General features: G+C 36.9%; 1 protein-coding gene across 6 annotated transcripts in view; it reads left to right on the forward strand.

Moving 5' to 3' along the window:
* Wdr33 (WD repeat domain 33) overlaps positions 1 to 12549 on the forward strand; it is a 96926-nt gene that overhangs the window by 34012 nt on the left and 50365 nt on the right. For 5 of the 6 annotated variants that reach the window (XM_010637643.3, XM_010637645.3, XM_033757140.1 and 2 more), the window contains exons 3-7: positions 1257 to 1325; positions 1892 to 1996; positions 4966 to 5061; positions 5250 to 5401; positions 7074 to 7171. In XM_010637643.3, the coding sequence (XP_010635945.1) occupies positions 1257 to 1325; positions 1892 to 1996; positions 4966 to 5061; positions 5250 to 5401; positions 7074 to 7171 (520 nt within the window). Of the gene's footprint in view, positions 1 to 1256; positions 1326 to 1891; positions 1997 to 4965; positions 5062 to 5249; positions 5402 to 7073; positions 7172 to 9788; positions 9830 to 12549 lie in introns of those variants that run through there. The other variant, XM_010637646.3, reaches the window with a different exon arrangement.

Here is a 12549-nt window from a genome sequence, read left to right on the forward strand (position 1 = left end):
GCAGGTTCACTGCTACTGAGCTAAATCCCCAGCCCCTAATAGCAATGTTTCTGTGAGAACACAGATTAAAAAACAAACAACAAAAAAATTTTTTGAGACAAAATGTCTCCCTGTGCAGTTCAGGCTGCCCTTCACCTTATATGTAGCACAGACTGGCAATATGCTCCTGGCAATCCTCCTGTCTCAGCCTCCCACGGGCATGCCCCACCATATCCTGCTGAGCACAGGGTTTTAGAATTGTAATTTTGAATATCAGAGAAGTTGGGCCTGGAAGCATGGATTTTCCCACATCTGCTACAAAGAGCTGTATTTAATTAAGATTGAGCACCATTGGGCATAGTGGCACATACCTGTAAACCCAGCAGGCTGAGGCAGTAGAATTGTGAGTTTGAACCCAGCCTAGGCAAGTTAGTACCTTAATGAGACCTGGTCTTAAAAAATATAAAAGGGTGGGGAATATAGCTCACTGCAAAGATATGGCTTCAGTTTCCAGTACCACCGCATGCACACACAATCGAGCACCTATTACTGTCTGTGGGTGGAAGCAACTCTGAGATGATAAGTAAGACAGGGTCTTTGTAATGCTCCCTCAGCTCTGTGTTTTTTCCTTTTGAATTCTTCATGTACTTGTTTTAACCTACTAATGTCTCATTTGGTTTTGGTCTTCTCTGGCCTCTATAAAAATTTGTCTGCTTTTCATTACCTTAGATCTGTGTTAACCCTCATTTTCAGATATGTCTAGTATTTGTGCTGCCAAAGCGAGCACTCAGGTATGTCTACATAGTATGTTGGACATTCATTGGAGAATGAGAGGTAAAACAGATTAAGATTTTTCCAGGAATTTTATTTTGGGAAACTAGGAGATACAATTTGAGAGGAATAAAGAAAGCCAAAGGCAAGACAATCATTTTGTGGTGAAAATTTTGAGAGAGTCAGAATGTCTGTCTGACCCCTACTCAGTTACTTTTGTTGGTATAGTTGTGAAAAAGTGTTAGAGTCTGCAGCATCTTGTTTGTATGGGGCTAGTGTACGTAAAGGGAGGAGGAAAATTGTAAGCAGTATCAGGAGCAAAGGGGACAGCTTCTTAAGATAACTACTATTACATGAGTTTTAGAAAGTAACTTTTTTTTTTTAGAAAGTAACATTTTTGAATTCTGTTTTCTTCCCATTCTATACCTTTGATTTTGTTAATACTTTCACATTGAGTATAATTAGATCATGTGCTTACTAATTGTTCTATTTTCTTACTTTAACAGAATAGAATATGGCAAAGAGACCAGAGAGATATGCGGGCAATCCAGCCTGATGCAGGTTATTATAATGATGTAAGTATAAAACATGTACTGGCCTAATAAATCCTTTTTACTTTGACCTTTAAGCCTAAAAATATGTGAATTCAAGTTCAGAATGGTGTTTTTATTTTTACATCTTTGTAGTTAAAATGACCATTACTGAAAGGGTAGTATAACACTTCTGTATGGACAATGGATTATATTTTATCTCAGTTTAAATATTCCTTTTAATCTAATGATCAACTTTTACATAAAGCAGTGTTCAACAAAAGATTGAACTACCTTTATGTCTTGTAATAAGAAAATTAATTTTAAGTTAGGCTTATTGTGAACAAGTTTGTGTTGACTTTGAGGAGCAAATAATGAAATCTGATACTTAATGTGATACTTGGTTTTAAGTAATATTAGATATTTAACTTTCTTGAATTTTGATTTTCTTGTAATCTGTTATAATAGTTTTTTTTTTTTTTTTTATGAGGGGAGTGTGATGTCTAGTTCTGTATTTGCCTTTAGATGTTGAGATAACACCTTGCTATGGCCTTGGTTTCTGCTCTGAATGTAATCAGGAGCTCTAAAAACAAAATTTTCTTTTGTTATAGTTGGTCCCACCTATAGGAATGTTGAATAATCCTATGAATGCAGTAACCACAAAATTTGTTCGGACATCAACAAATAAAGTAAAGTGTCCAGTATTTGTGGTGAGGGTAAGTATTCTTTTGGATATTTTTTTTAGCAAAATCAGTTGAGTTAGTTTGCAAATTAGAAATTAGACAAGGGCTGAGGATTTGGCTCAGTGGTTCTACTGCCTTCCTGGCAAGTGCAAGGGCCGAGTTCGATCCCTGGTACCAAAAAAAAAGAGGCAAAGAAAAAATAGAAATTACTTTAAATGTGTATCTTGGGTAATAATTGGTTTGTTACTGGTAATTTTATTATTTTTTTCTGATAATTTTATTTTGAAATATTTATTCCCTTTGTCTGCATTTAGTAAGATACTACTAATAAATTTTTTTCTTCATGTTGCAATTTCCATAGAATTTTTCTCTGAATTTATATATAGATATGTACTGCAACAGGTCTCAGAGTTGCTCAGTAGTTCAATAGCAAATGCTTTTGTTCAGTAGTTTTTGTTTGTTTGTTTGTTTGTTTTTGAGACAGGGTCTCACTATGTAGTTCAGACTGACCTGGAACTCACTACCCAGCCCAGGCTGGTCTTGAACTCACAATGATTCTCCTGCCTCAGCTTCCCAAGTGTTGGGATTACAGGTGTGTGCCACCATGCCCGGCTGCAAATGCTTTTGTTACTGTCAAGCAAGCAATATTCGAAGGTGAATGAAAAGTTCTTAGGTGTTACTAGGAAGGAAGAAAGCTGAACAAAGGCGAAGAACTATGGAGTACTAGTCAGCTCCATGAAGGCACTTAATGTGTTTTTCACTGAAACTTTAAAAATATACCTTTATAATTCACAATGTATTCACACGATTCAAACTTTTTAAAATTTGGAGGTGTTTGCAGTGAAAAATTTTCTAATCTCTTCTCCTAGACATTCAGTTGCTATTTATGTAGATGATAGTCTCTAATCATTTTGTTTTGATTATTCCATTTCCTAAAAGCATATTTGTTGGTTATTAATACTCAGAGGTATAGGCTGATGAATAGAGCTGAGCAAATAGCAATGAAACACAAATATCAAACAGAAGAGTGACAGCCATGACAAACATGAATGGCAAATGAGCAAAATACGCGGTCTTTGGATATGAGCCTTATGACAGCAAACTGGGAGTGTAGAGCTCCATGGAGTTGTTACAGGTGGTCTTAGGCCTTCTGTTGGGCTCAGAGACCTGCAGCAGACCTGTACCTGTATTCCAGTAAAGAAACACTTTTGTGTAAGTAGAGCCTCCCAGTATGTAACATAATTCTCTCTGTTGGGTTTTGATCATTGAGGCATGATGAGCAGTGGATTTTAATATCCTCTTAACATAATACAGAAGACCTTTTTGAAATGAATAAGGTCTGAGGAGCCTTTATCTTATTAGGTGGATGAATAAATGTTCTCATTTAGGGATCAAACTGTAAGGTCCTAAGAAAGATTTGCCTGTATTAGAGATACAGTCCAAATTAAGTTGGAATACTTGGTTCTGTATGTACAGTTTGGTTCCCTGTAGTATTGATTAGGGTGAGATCTGTAGCAGATTAGAGAATCTGGGAAGGTAGGAGGTTTCTATTCAAAATAGTCAGAACTGTGATCTGCTAAGCAATAAAGAAATTGTGGGGTCAGGTATTGAGCTCAGTGGTACTTCTTCTGCCTGGCAAGTGCAAGGTCCTGAGTTTGATTCCTGGTACTGAGGTGGGAGGGAAGAAATGGTCATACATAAATTTGTATAATTTACCAAGTAGATTTCATTTTATGTATTTCATCTTGCTCTTCCAGTGAGCACCCTTATATTTTTCAATTCTTTGTCAATTTTAATTTTGGAAAATAGGAGTGTTGTGTTTTGTTTATTTTGTCCTCTAATAATTGTAATCCATCACAGTCACTGAAAATTTTAAAAGTGCTCTGTGTTTTTGAGTTGACTCACAAATTAGATTCAGCCTGAAAATTATGACATTAAAATATTCGTGTAGTGTTAGTAATGATTCTAATGGATAAAGTTGTTTTGACAGTAGATCAGCATAAGAATTATCACTGTTTGGCACTATGAATGATGGAAAGACTATAATTTTTAAGTATATTTAGTTGCAGGAAAATATGATAGCCTTAACTTAGTATTGTTATCTTTTTTTTGGTACCGGGGATTGAACTCTGGTCCTTGGGCTTGCAAGGCAGGCCACCGAACTGCTGAGCTAAATCTCCAGCCCTGTTATCTTTATTTTTTATTTTTTTAATTACACACTGGTAACACTGTATGCATTGATTGGATAGCAGTTGTAAGATATTCAGTCTTAGGGGCCGGGGATTTAGCTCAGCGGTTCGGTGGCTTGCCTTGCAAGAGCAAGGTCCCGAGTTCAATCCCCAGTACCAAAAAAAAAGATATTCAGTCTTTCTGAATTTTCTGGTGACTCCTTTATTTATGTTAGTCTACCATGTAGCCTCATAATATGAGATCTTTGTATATTTTCTTTTTGGTAACGGAGATCAAATTCTGGACCTTGCACTTGCGAGATAGATGGCGGAACCACTGAGCTAAATCCCCCCGGCCCTGTATATTTTCTTTTGAAAGGCTTTGTAGAGTGCATTGGTGTGGGCATTCATAATGTACTTGTTATTTTTAATTTAGTTAATGAATTTATGTGCTAGAACTTTTCTATGCTGTTAGTACAATTTTTAAAAAACACTTTGCAGTTTGAAATGATTTGGGGTATCTAGAATGTGCTACCTTCATTTTAAAAAAATTTGTGTTAGTACACGTTTGTAATACATAATGGTTACATTTATCTTAGGGAGTTGGTACATATACATAACACGTCTTAATTCTTTTTACTTCTTCTTTCCCTCCCTTCCCTTCCTATAAGTTCTTTTCTAACAAAATAGTTGTTTATAAAGCTTGAGTGAAAGTTGCTATTGTCTAATTAATGTTAGTTATCCATATATTACAAAGACTGTGTACATGTTTTCAAAATGAGTGAAGTTGGAGGATTTGTGGTCACGTATAACCATTTGTTCCTCTTCCCACAGTGGACTCCAGAAGGAAGACGGTTAGTCACTGGAGCTTCTAGTGGAGAGTTCACCTTGTGGAATGGACTCACTTTCAATTTTGAAACAATATTACAGGTAACAGTAATCACTAGATGGTAATTTATCCTGTGATGTTCTAAAGAACCTCAGATATGGGTCAATTATTGCCATTGTGAAACTTAATAATTGTGTAACTTATTGCTGCAAGTTAATATATGCTCCTCTAATCCTTCAGTGATGTGTTACTTAAGGCACTACCTTATAAATGTTTTCTGTTTTTACAGGCTCACGATAGCCCAGTGAGAGCCATGACTTGGTCACATAATGACATGTGGATGTTGACAGCAGACCACGGAGGATACGTGAAATACTGGCAGTCGAACATGAACAACGTCAAGATGTTCCAGGCACATAAGGAGGCGATTAGAGAGGCCAGGTTTATACACAATATACCATTTTCTGTAGTCCCTATTGTCATGGTTAAATTATTCTCTAAGTGTATCCTGGGTGCAGAGATGCATGGGCTCTGTCAGATTCTGGGAAGCTTTCTGCACCCTATAAACACAATATTTTTCTTTGTTTTCACACATTCACCATTTTGCTGGCACCTTTCTGAAGTAGTGTTGTCCTGGTATCAGCCTTTGCAATATGTTAGAGATGTATTGTCTGCCGCATTTTGCACTGGTTTTCTCTTTGCATTTATGGTTAATAATGTGTATATCTTATTCCTTTTTATTATCTACTGTGTAAGACAAGAATATTTTATTCCAAATAAAGAATTCAGTCTTTAATTATACAGCTGAATAAAATCTAAAGCCTACAGAAAACATCTTCAGAATTCACACAAAATACAAGGAAAAAAGGCTTAAGTGAAGACCTGGTTGGCTTGGTTATGCCACGACTTCAAAAAGAAAGTATAGCACTAAAAACTCTCACAGATAACTCCTTGGATGTGGCAAACATTTATGGATTAATGAATGGGTTCTACAAGCTTTGCAGCTCTAAGCAGATCTTTGTCAAGAAGACTCTAGGACTTTTTCTTCGATTCACTGTTAACATCAGTTATGCAAATGTATAAGTGGAGTTTAAAATATTTCAGTGAGTTGTATGTCTTTACATATCAACAAGATATGTATAGTAAAACTGGAAAGAAAAATTTCAGAAACAAGCCTGAAGAATTGCTGCAGCCTCAGAATAAAGCTAAGCAGCATTCTTTAAGGTTGTGCCACCTACCTATGAGAGGCGTTGACTCTGTAGAAACACTGTCCACTGCAGTCACTTGTTTCTATTTTCAGAATCAACCAGAGTTGTTGGATATACACGCTTCTCCTTTGTAGACGTGACTCTAGTGCCATTCCGGGGCATTTTCAGTTGGTTCTTTCTTTACCATAAAATCTGAAAGTTCAGGGGAGTTGTTAATGGTTCATTGAGAAATTTGATGGTCTTTCACTACTAGGAAGAAAACTGGCTCCCTCTTGCACAGCAGATTCTTTGGCTTTAAACACAATCCTGAAAGTCTGTATTTTAAAGTTTTCTTCCAGAGGTGTAGGAGTTCATGGGATAACTTACCAGGAAGAAGATGTGAAAAGTTTTCCACAAACCTTTTAAATAAATGAGAGAAACATTGTAGGTAGGGATGTTTAGCAGTGGACCCTCTGTCAGCACACCCAGGTTTTCAGTTTATAATTCCATGAAGTTTATGAGGCAGAAACTGATAAGTATTAGAGCAGTATTCGCCTGTTATTTAAATGTGTGTGCAGGAATATTGCAGAAATAGAATTCATGTAGTTTCCACATGTAACACAGCTCTCTATTTTGCTGGTGTGATTAGAAATATACTAAGACCACCAGACATAGCATTAGGACTAATAATACACCCGTGAAGTTCTCTGAATATCAGTGATGAAAAATGGAAACAACTACTCTGTTGACGTCATCTTTGATGAGACGCGTATGTCAGCTGACAACATTCTCTTTAAGGTCTTCACTGGATACTTCCCTCTCCTGTTTATAATGCAGCACAGTGTTTTATTTTTCCCTGTCTGAGCAGCACAGATAATCTGTTAAATGCTGACTTCTTTCCCCTGCTGTGTGTCTTCATGTAACAGTTTCTCACCCACGGATAATAAATTTGCTACATGCTCTGATGACGGCACTGTTAGAATCTGGGACTTTCTTCGTTGCCATGAGGAAAGGATTCTCCGAGGTATGTGTACTAACAGTACTGATTGGAATATTTAAATAGGAGAGCCATTTGTGGTGAAATCATCACAAAACACGATACTGGCTTACATCTCTTCCATTCAGTTTTTTACCTGCACGCCCTCTCAGACTTGTTAAACACATCCAGGTTCACTCTCTAGTTCACAGTCATCTTGTAGATTTTTACTACTCATACTATCTTTGAATTCTTTCAGCTGTGAATTAAACACAAAAATTCCCTTTCTCCCATTATATGTATGTCTTTATGCATCTTTTAGGATTACATTCCTTTTCCTGTTTTATACCCAAGATAACTTTTTCCAACATTAGCACTCATTTTGTTTAAATAGGTCACATTCTTTTGGCAGTCCTTTCACAGTATAAATTAACTGATGAAATAGAGGTATCAGTAGCTGCACTTCTAGGTGTTTCTATTTATAAAAGCAGTTGGATTTTCAGCGTGCCATATTTATACAGCATTGCCCATATATGTGGTTGGGGAGGGATTACTTGTTTACTTATATTGCTTTTATAATTATAAATGAGCGTTTATGAATTACTCCTGCCCTAAAAAAGAAATCCAGTTTTCCACTTGGAACAGATTATTGGATTCGATTATTGGACCTCATGGAGGGGGCTATCATCAACACGATTTATGTGAATTCTGTGGTGTTAGGGCATTAGTTGTGTATTATACATATGCAATAGGAGAATCACAACAAAAACATACTTCTAACTGAATTCTGTTATTTATTAGAAGGTAGTAGTAGTCTTGTGTTCTTTAGTTTGAACCTAACTGGTTTAATATAATACTTTTTGTTACTAGTAATACACAGAACTAACATCTTTCTCTGACACCTAATGCATGGAGGGAAAATGGGTGCTATAGATGGCAGGTGTCAAGGAATTATTCAGCTATTTTCCTTTATGTTTAAGTAGAATTAGCTGTCTTGGTGGAATTCTAAGTTTCTTAGAACCACTCTGAGCTTCGTATGTATCATCATGTCGATTTCTAGACAAGAAAATTACCTTTGAATATTTTAACTCCTATTTCAAGGACATTCTAGCACATCGTTGAGTACATTTGTTTAAACATCCCTTGCTTTGCACATTTTGTTGGGGCTCATCTGCAGGGCTGTGTCACTAGCTAGCACAGTGAACACAGTACCTGTTACACGAAGAGAGCATATGCATTATGAAGGTCGTAATAACTGTATAACCCTCTAGTCTCAGTTGTTTTATGGATGAGTACCCTAACCCAGAAGCTGTGAAATATTCAGAGTAAAATAGGTTCGGAGCCAGAACCTTACCATTTGACTCCTACCCTAAGGCTCCAGTAAATGTATTTTCTCTCACTATTGGTAGAAGTTTCAGGAGTTGAGTTTTCTTTATTAGGGCTCTTTATTTTAGATTTTTACTATGGAAATATCAAGCATGCACAAAAGTATAATGAATCTTCTTATAATTCTAGGTCACATTCCAGCTTAATTCTTTTGCTTTCTTATGAAAAATGTTTTACTTGCTATATAGTTGTAACTTAGTATTTAAATAAAGCAAATATGAATATATTAATTGTACTACCCAAGCAGTAGTTTTGATAACAAATTAGTTGTAGTAGAAGACTTAGTAGATTCTGATTTTCCATTCTCTGTTATTCCACACATAAATTTTATGAATTGAAAGATTTTCTGTTCTCTAGTTGGTGAGTTGGGGGTCAGGGGTCGGGGGGATGGTTGTCTCAGGGATGGCATGACATTTTTCAAATCAAATTGGAAGAGAACTGATTTAATTGTGCTATTTCAGAGAGAAAATTGGATCACACATAAGGACATGTTGTTCTAACCTGCACAAAGTCAGTTCCTCTCTGTTAACAGTGAGAGTCATGTAACCCACATACGTAGACTAGAGCAGTCAATGATGGTGAACTTGAGGCATACTTGCTGCTGCAGGCACACAGAGTCCTCTTTTGGCGCTTGAACCAAGTCGCCTGCCCCAGCTGCTGAGCATCAGTTAATGGTTGTTTTTTCTAAACTAAAACCTTAGTATTCAGGTTTAATTGCATTGTTGGTTCTTTGCAATAAATAAGTGGATACTGGGTTGCAGTTTGGGCACTTGGTTTCTAAAAGGTTCGCCACCACTGGCCTGTAGCATCTGACAGGCAGGCACATTTCTTTGCTTTGTTCCTGTTGTGCATCAGGCCCTTGCTTTTGGGGTTAAGTATTAAAAAATCTGAGAATACTCTTAAGGGAGTTTGTGATCATGTGGTCCTCTTTATTGTACACTTCTCTACATTATCCTTAAAAACTAGTCTTCAAATATTTTCAGTGATAAATATACAGGATTGCCTTTTTGAGTTTTAGACATCTTTAATTTTTCATAGTATTCTTTCCTTGTATCAGTAATCTGCTTCACTATTAACTTGTCCTGCTTTTTGGAATGCAAAAAAAAAAATTTTTGATACAGCAGCTGAATAAATATCAGAAGATAGTCATGTCTTTTCTTCAGCTTTAAGCATATAGCCTTCCTATGCAAAATCAGTGAGAGTATACACACACACACACACACACACACACACACACACATATAACGTTTTGTTTTGTTTTTTTGTTTTTTTGAGACAGGATCTGTGCATAGTCCACGCTGGTCTTGAATTCATTATGCAGCCCAGACTGACCTTGTTGGTGATCCTTTTGCTTCAGCCTCCGGAGTACTGGGATTATAGGCATCCATCACTAAGCCTGGTGATGATAATATACTTTTGAGCACAGAATCTATAGTTTTTAATATTTTTGAGATTGTTATTCTTAACATTTCTTGGAAAAGAAAGCAGTTATACAAGAGAAAAGCATTCTAAGATTTAAAATAGGCATAGATCTATTGTCAGGAGATTTGCTGTGCAAAAGGGTTTGTTGGCTGACTCATAGATTGAAAAAACAAGAATTTTGTTTTGTTTTGTTTTTGTTTGTTTGTTTGTTTTTTTTTTGGTACCGGGGATTGAACTCGGGTCCTTGCACTTGCAAGGCAGGTCACCGAACCACTGAGCTAAATCCCCGGCCTGAAAAAACAAGGTATTTATGAAGTTAAACCACAGCATTGAGGGTACCATGGATGTATCCAGTCACTCAAAAGCATGTGTAATCAGATATATATGTATATGTATGTATGTATGTGTGTGTGTGTGTGTATGTATATATACATATATATATGTATGTATATATACATATATATGTATGTATATATACATATATATATATGTATGTATACATATATATATGTATATACACATACATATATATATGTATATATGTATATATTTATTTATTTTTTTGTCCTTTTTTCCTCCTGGCATGAGTAAATACACTAATTTTATTTTTTGGTGGTGGAGTTTTTTGGTTTTTTTGTTACTGGGGATCGAACTCAGGACCTTGCACTTGAAAGGCAGGCACAGTGGCACTGAGCTAACTCCCTCTCCCCTTTTTTTTTGTGAGATAAGTTCTCACCATGTAATCCGGACTGCCTGTGAATTGACTGTATAGTCCAGGCTGGCCTTGAACTCACAGCAATCCTCCGGCCTCAGCCTCCCTAGTGCTGGTATTACAGGCATGTGCCACTAATTTATGAAATAGGATTAAAATAGCATTTTAAATACCAGGAGTATATGATACTAAATGAGCATCTAGTTTACTGAAATTTTGTGCGTAGAACTCAAGTGAAATAACGCCATTAAAATACATTTATTTAATAACAAGCATATCTCTACTTAAGTAGAGAAATTATAAGGTATGATCCCCCTATCCTCTTGCTGTTGCTTTCTTTTTTGGTAGCACAATTTAAGTTTATTCCATTTGCTCTTGCAACACAAAACTTAAATGCGGTATTATTTAGCATTCAGATGTACGTGAACTAGGATACTTACTGAGAAACTCAGTTGTATCAAAAATACTTTCTTAAAATTTTATAAGTACCCACTGGGTGACTGGAAAGTATGAGAGTAGTAAAAATATTGAGAGAAGTTTGAATGAGAGGTCTTATATTCTTAAAAAGGATCTCGTTCATAAGCTCCAATGTGCTGGAATTTGTTTTATGTTCTTGATTTTAACATTGACCCCAACAACTTTCTGTATGTCAGGAATTTTGTAAGTGCATCATTCCCAATAACCCTTAGAAATAGTGAGCGTTCTTTATTTTATAAATGAGTAAACCAGGGCACCAGGAAGTTAAGTAAACCTGTCAAAGATCATAGGGCATGTAAGAGGGAGGGCTAGGAATTGAACCTAGTGTATTTGACTTAAGAGTTTATCTTTATTTTGTTTTTTGGTTGTTTTTTGGTACTGGGTATTGAACTCGGGTCCTTGCGCTTGCAAGGCAGGCCACTGAACCACTGAGCTAAATCTCCGGCCCCTAGAATTTATCTTTAGATGCTGTGTTAAACTGGTCTACATGATGTCCTAAACCTCCCACCCCCCAGTACTAAGGATTGAACTCAAGGTATTGAGTTGCATCCCCAGTCCTTTATGTTTAAAAGAATACTAGCCAGCGCTGTTAGAAATTAATACACAGAGAGGGACTAGGCTCCAAGTCAGTGAAAAATAACAGGAATCAGAATTGTGGCTGGAGACTTATTGGAGGAAGGCAAGGCCTTAAGATGAAATCACAGTGGCCCAACTTGGATAAGCAGACCTGTAATTAGTACTGCCTAGTGCCTGAGGTCCAGGTGTGCATCAGATACCTGAGTGAGTGACCAGAACACCTGGCCCATCCCTTTCCCAAATGTTCCTGTTGCAGAAGTCCTGGATAAGCCAAGGTTAATGATATCAGCCGTGTACCCCGGCTACATCCCCCACTTCCCTATTGGATCAGTATTAGCTAAGCGGCTGTACTTGTAATCCTAGAGTTCAGTGGTGGAGAACTTACGGTGGTGAATTTATGGGGAACCCACAGGGAGCATGCAGGACCACTTCTGTCTGCACACGAGCCAGGTCACCCCAGCAGCAGAACATCAGATACTCAGGTTAGATACACTGTTGGCACTTCGTGGTAAAGAAGGGGTTTTGGGTGGCAGTTTGGGCACTTGGTCTCTACAACGTTCACATCACAGCTATAGGTTGGTTGCAGTTTGACCCAGATTGTACCCATGTTGTGGTTTTTTTGTATGAATTACCCAGACATAGGGCCCCTCAGGATTCCTCCTATGTCTCCGGAACTATTCCTGTTCTCCAGTAAACCTTTCCTATTCCTAAAAAGAACTCTATCCTGGATTTAGTGCCTTCCTGAGTTGTTTTGACAGAATTATGAAGTAAAGATTTTTTTTGGGGAGGAGATGGAACTAATTTAAATACCCCAGTTCATTTTAACATTCTGCTTAAATATTCTCCATAAAGG

This window comes from Fukomys damarensis, unplaced genomic scaffold, assembly GCF_012274545.1.
Source record: "Fukomys damarensis isolate Sample0158 unplaced genomic scaffold, DMR_v1.0_HiC HiC_scaffold_29, whole genome shotgun sequence".
Lineage (NCBI taxonomy): Eukaryota > Metazoa > Chordata > Mammalia > Rodentia > Bathyergidae > Fukomys > Fukomys damarensis.